The 17,063-nt window shown below is 40.9% G+C and overlaps 1 protein-coding gene across 3 annotated transcripts; it reads right to left on the bottom strand.

The window, feature by feature from the left end:
• Positions 1–225: 225 nt before the first annotated feature.
• CZIB (CXXC motif containing zinc binding protein) lies at positions 226–15,505 on the bottom strand. Of its 3 annotated transcripts, XM_082225721.1 has the most exons (8): positions 15,295–15,501; positions 15,113–15,196; positions 13,995–14,051; positions 13,134–13,215; positions 5,066–5,097; positions 3,995–4,072; positions 1,382–1,447; positions 226–407 (listed from the first exon to the last, which is right to left on the bottom strand). In XM_082225721.1, the coding sequence occupies exons 1-8, from the start codon at positions 15,298–15,300 to the stop codon at positions 330–332; spliced, it is 483 nt and encodes a 160-aa protein (XP_082081847.1). In that variant the 5' UTR covers positions 15,301–15,501; the 3' UTR covers positions 226–329. The 3 variants fall into 3 exon arrangements, with proteins under 3 accessions (XP_082081847.1, XP_082081848.1, XP_082081849.1); XM_082225722.1 differs by lacking the exon at positions 15,113–15,196 and having other exon boundaries at positions 15,295–15,505; XM_082225723.1 differs by lacking the exon at positions 15,113–15,196 and having other exon boundaries at positions 15,263–15,501.
• Positions 15,506–17,063: the final 1,558 nt, after the last annotated feature.

Below are 17,063 nucleotides of genomic sequence, written 5' to 3'. Positions count from 1 at the left end.
GCAATAATAGTTATTACAATAGGTGAGCGAGTATCTTTCCCACCCTCCTATGAAAGCTCTTGGGCCTTACATGAGTAAACGTTAATCAAATTCTTTGAAGAGGCAATCCCAGCATTAACCTAACTGTAAGCATGATTTAAAACTAGTATATTTTTCTGCATAAATATTCTTATTTGCATTTATTCTTTAGCGTTTGGTATAATAAAAAAGCTAAGCCCACAAGTGTTGAAAAATAAATCCTGCAGAAAGTATAAGACTTTTATTCTAGGTTCTGTAAACACAATTTAAACATGGCCACGTAGAAAATGATCCCACACAAAACAAAAGCTTCAACATTTGACAAACCTATGTGTCACTTCATAGATGCCAACAGATTCCTTTATTTTTTCATCGTAGTCATTCCAGTCCTGTGGAGTTAAATACACATTACAATTTTAGAATTCTCTGCTTAGGAGTCCAGCCTGAATTCTAGGCACATTATGAACTTCCTTGCAACCCTAGTATTTTTTTAAAAAATTAGCTTCCAAGTTGAACATCTTTAGCATAAGGAATCAGATTTTCTGTGTGTGAAAACCACAGTCTTACTAATAAACAGACTTGCCATCTCCCCTGGTTGAAAGGATTAAATTGATTGAGCTATTGGTGGGTCACCAGACAGACTGATCTTTGTGCCAAGAAATGGAGCTGATCCAGACACTGCTGCTCACTGCTGAGTGAAGATTTGCTGGCCTGAGTTTTCCAAGAGTTTATCTGACACCATCTAACACTACAGAGAACAACAGTGAAGTCAATCTGAATTTGTATTCCCGGGACTTGTATTTTTGCATATATTAAATACTCCAGGGCTGCACCTGTCCCTACATTATACTACCACAGCTTCTCATGCTGCTCCCATGGGAGCTTTCTTTGGTACATAAATAGCAGTGTTAGAATGGTATTCTTGCTGATATTGTGATTGAGAAAGAGCTCACACACCCCTTGCCAGAAATCTTGAGACTGCCCTGGTATCATTCCAGCTGCTATTTCTGTAATTAATATATGCCCTTTATTTCCGTTAACATTACATCTAGTTTGGCTGCAAGAAGGTAAAAGGAATATCGAGAACCACAAAGCCCAAAGAAGAAAGATTGCCACCTAGAACCTGTCAGATGAGAGGCTAGATTCAAAGGGATCCTGCCTTTACTTGACAGCCCTCTCCTGTTTAGCACTAAGCAAGCAGGATAATCTCTTCTGGTCCCAAAAATTTTATAGTGGTGGATACATTTAATATAAGGATGCGGGGCTAACTTTTCAAACGTAAAAAGTTTGAAAAGTCTGTTTGGGTGAGCAGAGGGGCAAGTGAGGTTATTTTAATAAGAGGTTTTTTTTTCAGAGACAGTACCTTTTCCAACAAGTTGATGTCATCAAAACGTGTGCCAGATTCTGCGCCTTCTGCAGAAAACCCAGCCTATAAACAGAGAAATCTCTTTAGAACACAGCCTTATAGGGAACAATACAGGTGGAAAGAAGCAACAAAGGAACTCTCCTGTGTGATAAAGGAGATCTATACATAACTATATAGATCTATATAGAACTATACATTCCTGCACCAGATCTGAATTCTTGGAAACACAGCTGAGATGCCATCCATGGGAAGGAACATTGCTCATTGGTTCAGCAGCTGTGTTGCATGAAGATAGCCCCTGAAGGACCAGGTGCGCAGCCTGGGAGTCATTTTGGACTCACATCTGTCCATGGAGGTGCAGGTTAATTCTGTGTCCAGGGCGGCAGTACCAGCTCCACCTGGTACGCAGGCTAAGACCCTACCTGCCCGCAGACTGTCTCGCCAGAGTGGTGCATGCTCTAGTTATCTCCCGCTTGGACTACTGCAATGCGCTCTACGTGGGGCTACCTTTGAAGGTGACCCGGAAACTGCAATTAATCCAGAATGCGGCAGCTAGACTGGTGACTGGGAGTGGCCGCCGGGACCACATAACACCGGTCCTGAGAGATCTGCATTGGCTCCCAGTACATTTCCGAGCACGATTCAAAGTGTTGGTGCTGACCTTTAAAGCCCTAAACAGCCTTGGTCCAGTATACCTGAAGGAGTGTCTCCACCCCCATCGTTCAGCCCGGACACTGAGATCCAGCACCGAGGGCCTTCTGGCGGTTCCCTCATTGCGAGAAGTGAGGTTACAGGGAACCAGACAGAGGGGCTTCTTGGTAGTAGCACCCACCCTGTGGAACACCCTCCCTTCAGATGTGAAGGATATAAGCAGCTATCCTATCTTTAAAAGACATCTGAAGGCAGCCCTGTTTAGGGACGCTTTTAATACTTAATGCTGTATTGTTTTTAACACTCAATTGGGAGCCACCTAGAGTGGCTGGGGAAGTTCAGCCAGATGGGCGGGGTATAAATAATAAATTTTATTTATTAATTACTACTACTACTACTACTACTACTACTATTTTTTTCCTGGCATGTCTAGGGAATGCTAGGGAAAACACTCCATGCTGAAACTCTGGAAGGCTACCTGTTGATCTGTTGCAACAAAAAGTAGACTCTTGTGGCACCTTGAAGTCTAAATCCCACATCCAACTAAGTTTTGCTCATCCTGACAACGATGAACCTAACTTAGTCTACATCTATGCCTAGCACTGGATTCAGCCCTAACAGATTTACTGCAGTAAATCTTCAGTGTGTATCTGAAGAAGTGTGCATGCACACGAAAGCTCATACCAAGAACTAACTAAGTTGGTCTTTAAGGTGCTACTGGAAGGAATTTTTTTTAGATTTACTGCAGCACAACTTGGGTGTTTATTGCGCAAAGATGCTCTGTGCTACAAGAAATCTTAAGTCTTTGTATTATGTAAGATTTTATAAAGAGATCCAAACACAGTATTTTGTTTAGTAGAGAACTGAAATTTTTGCTAGAGTGTCTCGAATGGGCCAGCTGCCCCCTGCTGGCTGTTAAAGGAACAAGCAGCATTCAGACATATTACAGAGGAAACAGCAATGATCAGTGTAAATAATACAGTGGTACCTCGCAAGACAAATGCCTCGCAAGACGAAAAACGCGCAAGACGAAAGAGTTTTCCGTTTTTTTGAGTCGTTCTGCAAGACGAATTTCCCTATGGGCTTGCTTCGCGGGACGAAACATCTTGCGAGTTTGTTTCCTTTTTCTGAAAGCCGCTAAGCCGTTAATAGCCGCTAAGCCGCTAATAGCCGTGCTTCGCAAGACGAAAAAACCGCAAGACAAAGAGACTCGCGGAATGGATTAATTTCGTCTTGCGAGGCACCACTGTACAATGTATAATTCCCAATACCTATACTCCTTGTTTCCTGGTAGATGCTAATAGAATGACTACCCCACCTCCTTCTGCAAATATACAGTGCTTCATCCATTTTTTAAAGCAGGCTGCCTTTGGACAATAGGAAAAAATTCAGGGCCACTGACCCTGCAAGGTTTGTGGCCTGTGCAGATATAAAACTAGAACTTATATCTATATGAACATGTGGAGTCTCCTGTGCTGATTCTCCCTTATCCAGCCTCAGAATTTCCTACCACCTGCTGTGTGCTGAAAATTTGTAGGATTTTGGGTGCCGCATAATTTCAGGATTTTCAGAATATACTGTACTGGGAGAAATTCAAGGAAGCACTAAGCAGTTTGCTCCATCAGCAGAAGCATTTATGCTTGTCTAACTGAACAATCTGCCCTCTCCTTCCCCCGCTCCACTCTGTTCCGGGGATTTCCCAACCCTCTCCATTGGCGGGGAGTCCTGTTGCACTAGCAGAAGTCCTTGCGTGAACTTCCACTGTTGGTGGAATCCTACCCAAGCTTGTAAATGTACCTATTGCACATATCACTTTATCAAGAAATACATGTCTAGGAAATCACCATCTGTCTCTTGCCTCCTGGTTGTGTTACTAGGTCCCAAAGGGACTATTTACTGAGAAGCAAGTTAAATTATAATTTAGGGTTCATGCTCAGCAGAACATTCATGAGAACTTGCCTGTGGTTGAAAGTCCACTGGTTCAAGGCCACGGCACTCAAACTCCACTATGGTCTTAAATGTCTCATTGTCTTCAGCCTAGGATGAAGCCAAAGTAACATCAGAGGAGAAAAAATTGGCAGAACACAAATTTCCAAAGTTATCATATCCCATAAAGATACAAAATAATGCAATGATTCTAACACTAATAAGTTACTCAGGAACTTTTGTTGGTCTTCATGAATAGTTTCAATCTCCAAGGAAAAGGAGAAAAGCAAACATTCAAGTGTTACTCAAAAAGGTAAAAGAAAATATACATTCTACCTTGAACACTGAAGCTCATTTTAAGCTACAGGCTGTAGCGAAATAATCAACAATTAAATATCTGTTGAATCAAGCATGCATTGAGTAGGACAAATTAATAAGAATAGGTTACATCTTCCTATCCAATGGATTTGAAATATCCTCAGAATGTATCACTACATTTCTGTAGGGTTCTGCATGCCCAAATAATGCTTTCATGTAAAGCAGCACAAATATATCCCCTCTCTATCCTAGAGTGGCAAAAATACAAACATTTGGGAAGGTCCTGTGATTGAATCACCTACAATGCAATTCCAGGCATAGCCACTCAAAAGTAAGTTCCAAATTCAATAAAACTTATTTCCAGGTAAGTGTTTCTAGGATTGAAGACTAAATTAATCTGCCCAATTGTCTTCCTCACACTGCAGGATTGTTCCGCATGTACAACTCTAAGGGGATCTCACTACACATGGAAAACAAGAACACATCCGCCACTCAGCTTTCCATGTGCAGACAGAGTATCAACACAATATGAATAATTAGTATCCATCATAATTTGCTTGGTTCTCTATAGGCTGAGCTCCAACAAAATTGTCAGGGAGGCTTACAATGGGGAATCATAATGCAAAGATGAATGTATACCCATATGTAAATCCAGGTACTTGTGTTTATCTCCCATTTATAGTACTAGCCACATGCAGAGAGTCATTCAAAACTGTGGCTGTGTGGATCAAGCCCAATAAGACCAGTATACCACATCCACAATAACAAAAATACAACAAAACTTACATTGTAAGGCTTCATTGTATGACTTAAGATATCTGAAAGAAGTGGAAAATACATAGCAATGAAGCACATCTATGAAAGAACAGTGGAAATCACATTGTGTGCATCATTTCCTTTGGTATCAACCAGTTTTGAAAACCAGGTGTCTCCACTTATAAATCCAGGAAAGGAGAAAAAGTAGATGACGTGTAGCTGTGCACTCCTAACCAAGTAAGTTCTACCGAATTCTGGAAAGCGAGTTTAAGACTGCAACCTGAGCCATCTACAGTGTGATCCTAATTCCCCCTCCTGCCAGTGAGGATGCCCACATACCCTGTAACTATTGAAGTTTTTTTAGCTAGTAAAGCAGAGTGGAGGGGCTCCTCTGCTCAATCCACCACCACTTTCTAGCCTGGCATCGGGGGAGAGACAATTGGTTTGTTCTGTTGGCTCTCCCTTTCCAAGAATGGCAAGCTTCCTAAGGGAGGAAAAAAATGGCAACAGTTTGGCAGGATGCTTGTAAATCTTAGTGTAAATGGGAAATAAAATCATTGGAATACACACACACACACACACACACACAGTGGTAGCTTGGTTTAAGAACAGCTTAGTTTATGAACAACAATTAAGAAAGCTGCAAACCCATACGTAGTTGTTTCAGTTTGTGAACTTTGCCTTGGAAGCAGAACATGTTCTGCTTCCTGTTGAGTGTGTTCCGTTTGTAAATTGAGTCCCCCACTGCTATGGGAAAGCATGCCTTGGTTTAAGAACGCTTTGGTTTAGGACTTCCGGAGGCGGCGCGAAACGGGTAATGGCGGTCCTCTTTGCGCTGCAGAGAGGGGCTCCGCAGAAAAGGGTCGTTTGCTACGGCGAAGCGACGACCCATTAAGTTAAACCACGAGCAGAGCGAGCTCGTGGCCGTGGGATCCGGCGGGCACCGAGAGCGACCCCCAAAACGAAGAAGGGACCCCGTAAGGGGCTCCGGAAGCGCGGAGGGGAAGCGGTGCTGTGGATTCATCGCTCTTTCTGCGGGAGTGAAGCCGCGCGGCTGTTACCGATGAGCGCCGACCTTTCTTCCTTTACATTGGATTACAAATCAACTACTCGTGAGTAGGATTTATTCGAGATTGGATTACAAATTGTGAATTCGGCTGAAAGCGGGAGACGAGAAAAAGGAAGTCCGTCTCCCGGAGGTGCTTAATGATTAAAGGCAAAGAAACTGACAAGCTGGAAGCAGTAGAAAAAGGTTTTAAAAAGAGAGATACCATACGTCTGGAGAAGCTGTGAAATTGAAGGGAAAGGCAAGTTATTTCTATTTTTCTGTGACTGTGTTTATTTCAATTGGGGTTTCTTCTCTGCTAAAATTTTCAAAACTTTAAAGACTTGAAAATCCCTAGCCCTGGACTTGCAGCGGGTAAAAGTTGTGTTGCGGATACATTTACAAAGTTGAAACAGATGCCTACCGGTGGATACAATTAAGCAACTGTATTTTGCACCTCTTAAGAAACTATTGTGGCAAAATTGAGAGGGCTCTGCAAGAAGGAAAAGTTCTTCTCTAAAGATATTTATTAACTTGACTAATTGTAGGAACTTTAATGGCGACTGAAACTTTGTTTCTTCTTTCATGAACTGAATTATACTCCCTCTAGTGGAGTTTGGGATTTACAATTTCCTGAGAACTGACTTTGTTTTGTCTCTCTGTGGCTTGGTGACTCATCCTGGGGCCTGTCTTTCCCATGGAACTTTTGACAGCTTGACCTTGAATCCAAAGACAGGTGTGGAATGAGAGTGGAATGAGTGGCAAACCAAAAACAAGAGCTGCGTCGAAAGCAGGGAAAGGCAAATTGGTACAAACAACTTTGGTTTCCCAGGGCCGTAGATCTTCAGTCCCTGCGGTACTACAGGCTGTATCATTACCAACAACCCCAGCTGAAGAATTAGAACAATTAACAAGTGAAGAAGATATGGCAGCTGGGGGATCCAACATTCTTCTAGAGGAAATGCTACAACAATTTGCAATTTTGAACAAAAAAGTGGATGATCAGACTGCAAAAATTGACTTAGCTACATCTTCAATCAACAAACTTTCTGAACAGGTAGCTAAGCATTCACAAGATATTGGAAACCTAAAGGACGTTGTATCGGAAAATCGAAAACTGGCCGAGGCTGCGAATGAGAAAGTAGAAGCAGTAACTAAAGAAGTAGAGGAACTGAAAGGAGAGGTAAGGCCACTCCATAAACATATTACTGACCAGCAGGCCTACCTGTCCTTGGTGGAACTGCGAAACAAGGAAAATAATTTGAGATTACGCTTTATCCCAGAGATTGAGAAAGAGGATTTAACTGGCTTTTTGACAGCAGAATTTTCTAAATTCTGGGGTATAAACGAAGATACAGACTTTAAAATAACAACTGCATTTAGATTGGGAAGGGCGGCTGGGAAGGACAGACCTAGAGACTGTTTGATTATCTTAAGGACCAAGCAGGAGAGAGACAAGCTACTTGACCTACATTTTAATAAAGCACTTGAGATCCAGGACAGAAGAGCACAAATTTACAAGGACATACCTAAACATTTACTGGATCTAAGAGCTAACTACACCGACCTAACTGGACTTTTGAGAGGCAACGGAATACCTTACAGGTGGGAGTTTCCACAGGGTCTTTCGTTCAAATACAAAGGAAAGAAGATAAAGATCAAAACGAAAGAGGATAGCCAGAAGTTCCTACACGACCACGGAGAAGACCTGCAGAAAGGAGTGGCAGCTATTTGGCCACCACCAGTGCTAGGAAAAGAACCACCACCCTCGGATTTGGACAAAAAAGAAGACACCCAATAAGAGTAACAACAGATTGATACAGGATGTCTCTGCAGCTTTACAGTTGGAACATTAATGGCGCGAATTCCCCAGAAAAACGTAAAAGGATTTTTCATATATTAAAGAAAGAGAACTTGGACATAATTTGCTTGCAAGAAACTCATGTGACCAGGTCACATAGGAAGGTGTTAATAAACAAAAGATTAGGCCAAGAATTTATTTCATCAGACAGAGTTAAGAAGAGAGGCGTGGTGATCTACGCTAAAGAGAATTTATCACCAAAATTTTTGTTTAAAGATGAACAAGGAAGAATCCTGGCTATTGAAATTTCGACCCAAGGAGAAAAAGTTTTGATATTAGGAATCTATGCACCAAATGAGGGGAAATCAGAATTTTATAAGAAGCTGCATGAGACACTACTGGACTATCTGGACTACTCCAACATCATTATGATGGGAGATATGAATGGGGTTGTCTCTACTTTGATGGATAAGTCACAGAATCAGAATCTGACTAAAGATGGAAGACTACCAAAAACTTTTTTTGAACTAACTGACAATATGGATTTAATTGATTTATGGAGGACGAGAAACCCCCTAGGTAAAGAAGGAACTTTCTTTTCTGAGGCCCACCTGTCATGGACAAGAATCGACCAAATCTGGGCAACTAGAGGGCTGGCACCTAAGACTACAAAAATAGAAATCTGCCCAAAGACTTGCTCCGACCATAACGCTTTGAAAATGGAAATGAGATTTACTACTGCCGATTCCTTCAGATGGAAAATGAATGACAACCTGTTAAGAGATCAAGAGATTGTAAAGAAGGCCCAAAAAACTTTAAAGGACTATTTTGAAATCAACTTGAATACCTCAGTGGAAAAAAGAATTATCTGGGACGCAAGCAAAGCTGTTATGAGAGGGTTCCTGATACAACAGAATACAATCAAGAAAAAACTTTGGAATAGTAAAAAAGACAAGATTTTGGAGAAGATAAGTGATGGGGAGAAAAAATTAAGAGTGAATCCAAAATCAAAAGAGACTTTAAGAGAAATAAAATTTCACCAGTCACAATATGCGAAATTGATTAACCAAGAAGTGGAATGGAAAATCAAACAAATGAAACAAAGATCCTTTGAATCTGCAAATAAATGTGGGAAACTACTTGCTTGGCAGTTGAAAAAGAGACAAAAATTAAATTATGTCACCAACCTAGAAGTTGAAGGGAAAAATTTTCAGAAACCAGGAGAAATTAGAAAGTGTTTCCAGAAATATTTTAAAAAATTGTATACACAAGAACCTGAGGAAGCAATGGAGATAGAACAATTCTTGAAAGATAATGGCCTTCCAAAATTATCTCAAGAGAAGAGATCAATCTTGAATTGTAAAATAACACTACAGGAAATCGAGGATGCCATTCAGAATATGCAACTAGGCAAATCTCCGGGCCCTGATGGACTTACCTCCAAATATTATAGGACTTTAAAAGACTATTTGATACAACCATTAATGGAGGTTTGTAACCAGATTATGGGGGGAGGGAGGACACCAGATACGTGGAAAGAAGCATTCATCACATTGATACCCAAAGTAGAAACTGAAAAGACTCAACTTAAGAACTATCGCCCCATCTCACTCCTAAATGTGGATTACAAAATATTTGCGGACGTTTTGGCTAACAGATTTAAAAAAGTATCAAATGAAGTAATTCATAAGGACCAAGCAGGCTTTCTCCCAGGTAGACATTTGTATGATAATACCAGGAACATCATCGATATTTTGGAACTTTTACAAACAAATATTAACACCAAAGCGGTGTTAATCTTTATCGACGCAGAGAAGGCCTTTGATAACATTTCTTGGAAATTTATGAAGAAAAACCTGGAAGGGATGGGAGTGGGAAGGGGGTTTGAGAACGGAATAGAGGCAATCTATTCTGAACAAAAAGCCAAGTTGATAGTGAACAATGTGGTGACAGAAGAACTTCATATTGAAAAAGGAACACGCCAAGGGTGCCCCCTATCCCCTCTGTTGTTTATCTCAGTCCTGGAGGTTCTGCTGAACATGATAAGGGAGGATCGGCAGGTACAAGGAATACGGGTCGGAGCGAAACAATATAAACTGAAAGCATTTGCAGATGACTTGGTTTTAACATTACAGGAGCCAGAACCTAGTACAAAAAGAGTTTTGGAATTGATTCAGAAATTTGGTCGGGTGGCGGGTTTTAAGCTGAACAAACAAAAAACTAAGGTGTTAGGGAAAAACCTGACGGTTACTGAAACAGAGGAGTTTCAGAAGGAAACAGAACTAAACATTGTTAAAAAAGTGAAATACCTGGGGGTTAATCTGTCTTCTAAGAATTTGAATCTATTTAAAGATAACTATGAAAAATGTTGGTCAGAAGTTAAAAAAGATTTAGAAATTTGGTCAAGATTGAAATTATCCTTGTTAGGCCGAATTGCAGCTATAAAAATGAACGTTTTGCCAAAAATGTTGTTTTTGTTCCAGGCCTTGCAGATCGTGGACAGAGTGGATTGTTTTGGAAAGTGGCAGAAGGACATTTCTAAATTTGTCTGGCAGGGCAAAAAGCCCCGAATAAAGTTTAAAATATTAACTGATGCAAAGGAGAGAGGGGGGTTTGCCCTGCCGGACTTAAGGTTATATTACGAAGCTGCGGCCTTCTGCTGGATGAAAGATTGGATTTTATTGGAAAACACTGATGTCCTAGATCTGGAAGGCTTTAACAATTCGCTAGGTTGGCATGCGTATTTGTGGTATGACAAGGGGAAAACACATGGAATGTTCAAAAACCATATTGTCAGGAAAGCAATTTACATGGTCTGGAAAAAATACAAAGACTTATTGGAAAGTAAAACTCCGAGGTGGATCTCACCAATAGAGGCCAAAGCTCGGAAAACATCCAATATGGAGGCATACTGGCCGAAATATTGGGAAATAATAGAGAATATTGGAGGTAATTGGAGATTGCAGAGCTTTGAAAAACTAAAAGATAAGGTGCAAAATTGGTTACACTATGCCCAAATCAATGAGATTTTTAAGCAAGACAAAAAAATAGGATTTCAGGTGGAAAAATCGAAACTTGAGACAGAGCTGTTAGAACCAAAGACCAAGGTAATATCGAGAATGTACAACTTGCTGCTTAAATGGAACACTCAGGATGAAACAGTTAAATCAGCCATGATAAAATGGGCTCAAGACATTGGTTATAACATCATGTCAGAAGACTGGGAAAAGTTATGGACCACCGGTATGAAGTTCACGGCATGTAATGCCTTGAAAGAAAATATTATGAAAATGGTGTACAGGTGGTACATGACCCCAGTCAAACTTGCTAAGATATACCATTTGTCTGACAATAAATGTTGGAAATGCAAGGAGGCTGAAGGGACATTCTTTCACCTCTGGTGGACGTGCCCAAGATTGAAGGCCTTTTGGGAAATGATCTATAATGAGTTAAAGAAGGTGTTTAAGTACACCTTTCCCAAGAAACCAGAGGCCTTTCTTCTGGGCATTGTCGGCCAGAAGGTGTTAAAAAAGGACAGAACTTTCTTTATGTATGCTACAACTGCAGCAAGAATCCTTATCGCCAAATACTGGAAGACCCAAGATTTGCCCACACTGGAGGAGTGGCAGACGCAACTGATGAACTATATGGAACTGGCTGAGATGACTGCAAGAATCCGGGACCTGGGAGAAGAGGCAATGGAGGAGGACTGGAAAAAATTTAAAGACTATTTGCAAAAGTATTATAAGTTGTATGAAACATAAGATGACGTATGATTCAGAACGCTAGCCCCAGCAACGAAATTTAATTATCTATGAAATTGTTAATATTTGTGAAAGAACCAAAGTTTAAATGGGTTAAAACGATATTAGGTTATATTTTTAGAGTAAATGGAGAATAAGAGATTTAAACTTAAATTGCAATTGAAAATATAAAGAAATACATGAAATAAGGGTATAATTTGCTGATGATTTTATTATCAAGAATGCATTATCCGGGGGATGTGGGGAAGTCCAATGGAAATTTGGAAAAAAGTTATTGAAATGGAATCTTTTGTTCTTTTTTCTTTTCTTTTCTTTTGTTCTATTTTTCCTTCTGTTTTATTTGTAATTTGGAAAAATGCAATAAAATTATTATATAAAAAAAAAAAAGAACGCTTTGGTTTAGGAACAGACTTCCGGAACGGATTAAGTTAGTAAACCAAGGTACCACTGTATACACATAAAAACAAACAAATCCGCTTAGCTACTTCACATTTGGCCCATTCAAAAATAGAATGTGAACGAATACACGGGGGTAAAGGCTGCAATCCTATACATACTTACCTAGGAGCAAGCCCTATGGAACTCACTTCTGAGTAGACATATATAGAATTGCACAAAAAGACCTGCACTGGAACTAATGCTGAGCATTATTATGCCAAACAGTTAAGTCCTGTCTAGCTGTGCAGTACTTAGTCACTTGGGCCTTGCAGTCATTTGCTGTTTATTGTCAGTTCCAATTACACGCTCATTCAGCATTTAACTGAGCATTTACTATCTGTACTGCAAACATCACTGCTGGCATGCCCAGCGCCCCTTAACATGGCTGCCTGTCAGAACTAGGCAAACTTCATGGGACTTTAGCTTGTCAGGGTACAAAAAAAATGTGTGTGGATGGGAATGACACAAACTGGGTCTGGCTGTTTTCCACAGGCTGCACATGGTGTCCTTATGAGACAGCATTTCTTACCTACTTCCCCTTTGCCCCTTGGATGTCATACAATTGTGCCTGTAGCATGGCAATACTGCAATGTCTGTGAGAAAATGTTGATAATAATAGAAGTCCACTTGAAAGGGGGTGAGGAGCGAGGCGGAATAGAGGTGCATTCAAAAATAGGAACAAGGGAAGAATAGACAAGTAGGCTCAAATACAGCATAAAGCAAATGGAACCAGCAATGCTGGAGGCAGAGATGGCATGGTAAGGATGATTTTAATAGTGACACTACACAACAGAAGTGAAAATCCGTATAAGGTTAGCCAAAATGGAATGCCACTTGTTCTAGCTTGGAATAAAGCTTGGAAAGATCCCAAATAGTCCCTGGCTTTGGGGGAATATTACCCCCCCCAATTGTATTTTCTTAGAAGATATTCCTCAAATTTAGTATATTCTGCCCTCCATTTTGAAAATCTAACTGGGTCCCACAGCCTGCAGAGAATCAAGTCTTTGGCTTCTTTGTGCCTTTGGCATGGAGGTGCATGAATAGGCTTACCTATGGAGTTTTCTCGGGAGCACAGTTTGCATTTCTGCACCATTGTGGCGCTTCCCCTGCCTCCTTTGAGAGGGTGGCTGTCCTAAAAAAAATGTCAAATGGAGGCATCAAGATCAAGGCATTCAGTTTAGAGAAGAGACATCAGGAAACAAAGTTATTTTCCCCAGCAATAATGGCTAATCCTAATGCTGTAAAGTGTTGGCTAAGGCTGATGGAACTGTAGTCTAAAACATCTGCAATTACCTGAGAAAATGCCTAAAAAATAACCCATTGATGTTTGTTTGTTTGTTTGTTTGAACTCCAGTCCACCTTGTACATATAACAAAAGTGCATTTCCCTGTGTGTTGGAGGGGATGTTAAGCTTCCACATGGATGCAGTTAATTTGCAAGAGATTTTTTTGAACATATAAGCTATGGGATATATAGAATGCTGTGCCAGTTGGTTTCTACAGCAACAGCTGGATTTCTATTTCCCCTCATCCTTGTGTGCTCCAAAGATCTACTCTGGAGCAGACTGAAGCTGGAGGGGCAAGAAAGGAAGAGAAAGCTCTGTTGCACACATGCAAATCTATTGCTATAGTGGAGCTGTAGTGTTACAAACCATCTTATATAAATGGCTAACAATTATACATTTTTTATATTTATGAAGATCACACCTCCCAAGGGCTCCTTCTAGATTCAGGCTGAATCTGTTTGTTCAGACTTGTTGATTTGCCACCGAGGAAGATTTATATATAATCAGTTATCCAGAAGTAACTTTATCATATTCCAGCATCATTTGAGTCAAATATAGATCTGTGTATGTCACACAGACAACAAACAGATAAATTAGCATGCTTGTGTTGTAGTTCTGAGACCTACCATTAATCGCAGATATTGCCATTTTTCTGAAACCTCAGCACAGTTTCCACACTTCAACTGAAAAAGAAAAGAAAACCAGATGCAAACAATGAGGCACTTAGTGGAGTCAACAGCAGAACAGGTAAACAAAAAATAATGATGTTAAGATTCAAAAACAAAGGTATGCAATGGACACGAATTGCAGAAGTAGCACTCCCATGAAAAAGAAGACCACAACAACTTAAACCAACAACTTTCATATGGTCGGAAATTAGCCCCAGATATAGCACAAAAGCAGTCTCACAGATTTGAGAGGCTTCCTAGAATGAATTATAGAAGGGAAATGTGCTATTGTGGTGCACAAGCACCGAAGTTCCACCCTTACATTGCAGAAACATACAACTGCATTTGCTGCAGCCTACCTAAATTGGTCCAAACCTGTTAGTGTGGACTTTCACTATAATCATGACGACAATATTTATATATCAGACCACACAATCATAGGTATGATTATCCAGAAACAAGTCCCATTGAGTTTCCAACAGTAAGTGCGCAGGACCCATAGGTGTGGTGGGGTAGCATGAGAGTGCATTGCTTGCATATTCATTTGAAAGCATGCAGGTTGCCAATTGCATGGCAGAAATGCTAACAAAGAGCAATAAGATGGCAAAAAAGAACCAGTGAAATGAACATAGTACACAATGCAATGGTGACAAATTTTAGGGAAAAAATGTCTATAGCAGCAACTGTAGTGTTGGGGCTCAAGGCAAGCTACGAAACAATATCCACTGATTTAATGAAATTATTCCTAATCCCAGATGTATGGGATATTGGTTGTGGTTAATGAGGAGAGAAAGGCACTCTGCGGAGACTTACAATGTACCAAGAACCAACAAATCCACTAACTGACGGCTTAAGTCATGTAATAACATTTCCTGCCACTTTTAACACTGCTAAATTTAATGCGGTTTTAATGCTTCAGTATAAACGAAGAAGAAATCCTTCGGCCAGTAAACAACATCGACGTGCACGTTAATAGCAATAGAGGAAAAATTGTCACTGCAAACTAAGTGCATGGAGCGTTTGTGTGTGTGTGTGTGTGTGTAGCGTGCACAGGTAACAGCCGTCGAAGGCCCTACCTTCAGATACCATCGGAAATCCTCCCCCACCGGCCTGAGATTTGTAATATTTTCCAGAGTGGCTTTGAGCTGCAGCCCGATCTTCTGCAAAGAGAAGTCACCGTGTCAGCTCATGTACTCGAGGCATTCCCAGCCCCAGCCCCAACTCACGTCGTCTTTGCACAGGTGAAGCTTTCGCTTACCCCCATGGCTTCAGGCGGCCAGAGGAAAGCCTCGGAGGCGAGCGAGCCTGCTTCCCTTCCCAAACACGGGCACTTGCAGGATCACACGGGAGCTGCGGGGGCTTTGCAGAGACCCAGCGTCTCTCAGAGGGCGGGGCCGCTGTGAATCAAGCCTCGCGAGACTTGATAGCTTGCCGTTTTCTTGCCCCTCCCGTCTTGCCCCGCCCTATTTGCCTGTAAGCGGCGCCGAAGCCGGAACTTGCCCTTACTCAAGATGGTTGCCTCTCAGCTAAACTAGATAGTCGATCCATTAGCCAGCCTATCCTGAGGAGGCGTCCAGGGAACGAGGATGAGGTGCTTGAGATTCAATACTGCGTAAGGTGGATTAAATGCCACCCAGAGTTTAAACAGGAAAATGCCTCTGGTTTAAAAAGCACTTGCTTACCCACCACTGAACCCAATGTGTTTTGACTATAGCGATTCTGGCTTTAGGCACTATCCTTGGACATAAATTGAGTGTCACCTGTAGTTACATTTGCAGAACTTTTTATTTTTTGTAAAACAACCCTCACCCTGCAGTCCATTTCCCTGTAAGATTCAAGTCTTGTTTTTACTTTTGCATTTTTTGAGGTGGAGGGTGGGTGTGCATTCTTATCAAAGAATAAAAAAACCTAGAAAATAGTCTGCAAATGAGCAAATACTTTTTGATGTTTTATAATCTACACAAACTTTAGCAGTGTTCCTGATAAATTATTGGTTTGCTTTACCAAGTGGTTGCATAGCGCTACAACTCTTAGGCATACTTGCTTTCTCAATTAGGCTCTTTTTTTTTACAGCAACATACTAACGATTCAGGATATTAGGATTTAGCCAGTTATGATAAAAGATTTCCAGCTTAAAATACTGTAGACCTAGCTACCCTGCTCGTACAGAAAATCACACTCTCCTTTCCTAGCCCTTCAGATATAATAGCCTCTGAAAAAGTGCATTCCCCAGCTAGTGGTGCCATTGCAATGAGTACAATGTGGGCAGAAGTGTTGCAGACATGTTTTGCATGGTGTACAGTATCCCCCGAGTCCCACTTCCCTAACAATACTTGTGCCATTTTTGTTAGTTTCGAAAGGGAGAGGGTGCTTTTTAAAACATAGGTAACACAGTCCAAGTGCACTTGCACCCAAGGCCGGTACAGCCGTTTTATTTTCAGTCTTCCTGCTAATGATTCCTATCACAGTATTCACCTTTTTCACAGCTGCTGTATGTACACTGGGTTGACATCTTTGAGATATCCACTACAATTACAAGGTCTTGTTCCTGGTCAGAAACCACCACTTCAGAGTCCATGGGCATATATGCAAAATCAATTCTTTTGCACCAGTGTGTAACACTTGCTTACACTGAATTGCACTTGCCATTTAACTGTCCCTTTGCCAAATTTGGAGAGATTCTTCTGGAGCTCTCTGCAACCCCTTATTTTTTTAACCACCCTGATACCAAAGCAATTTCGTTTCAGCAGCAAAATTGACGACTTCACTGGTCATCGCTCCTGTTATGTATCAGACAAGTTTCATATCTATTTTCCTTTGGCACCTAAGAAACACCTTCTTTCAACAATCTTTTAGAGGAGATTGTTATCCAATCCCTGCAAATTTCTTCTTTTTTCACTTTTCTGGAACTCTGGAGAAGGGATTCTACTCTCAGCTGTAATGTTTCAAAGCAAGTAGACACATTCATTGCAATGTATGAAACAGCTCTTCCATGTATTAATAGTGTTGGCATCTGAGAATGAGCCT

This window comes from Podarcis vaucheri (assembly GCF_965113315.1).
Source record: "Podarcis vaucheri genome assembly, chromosome: 6".
In the NCBI taxonomy this organism is placed as follows: domain Eukaryota; kingdom Metazoa; phylum Chordata; class Lepidosauria; order Squamata; family Lacertidae; genus Podarcis; species Podarcis vaucheri.
This window is presented reverse-complemented; position numbering and strand designations above follow the sequence as displayed.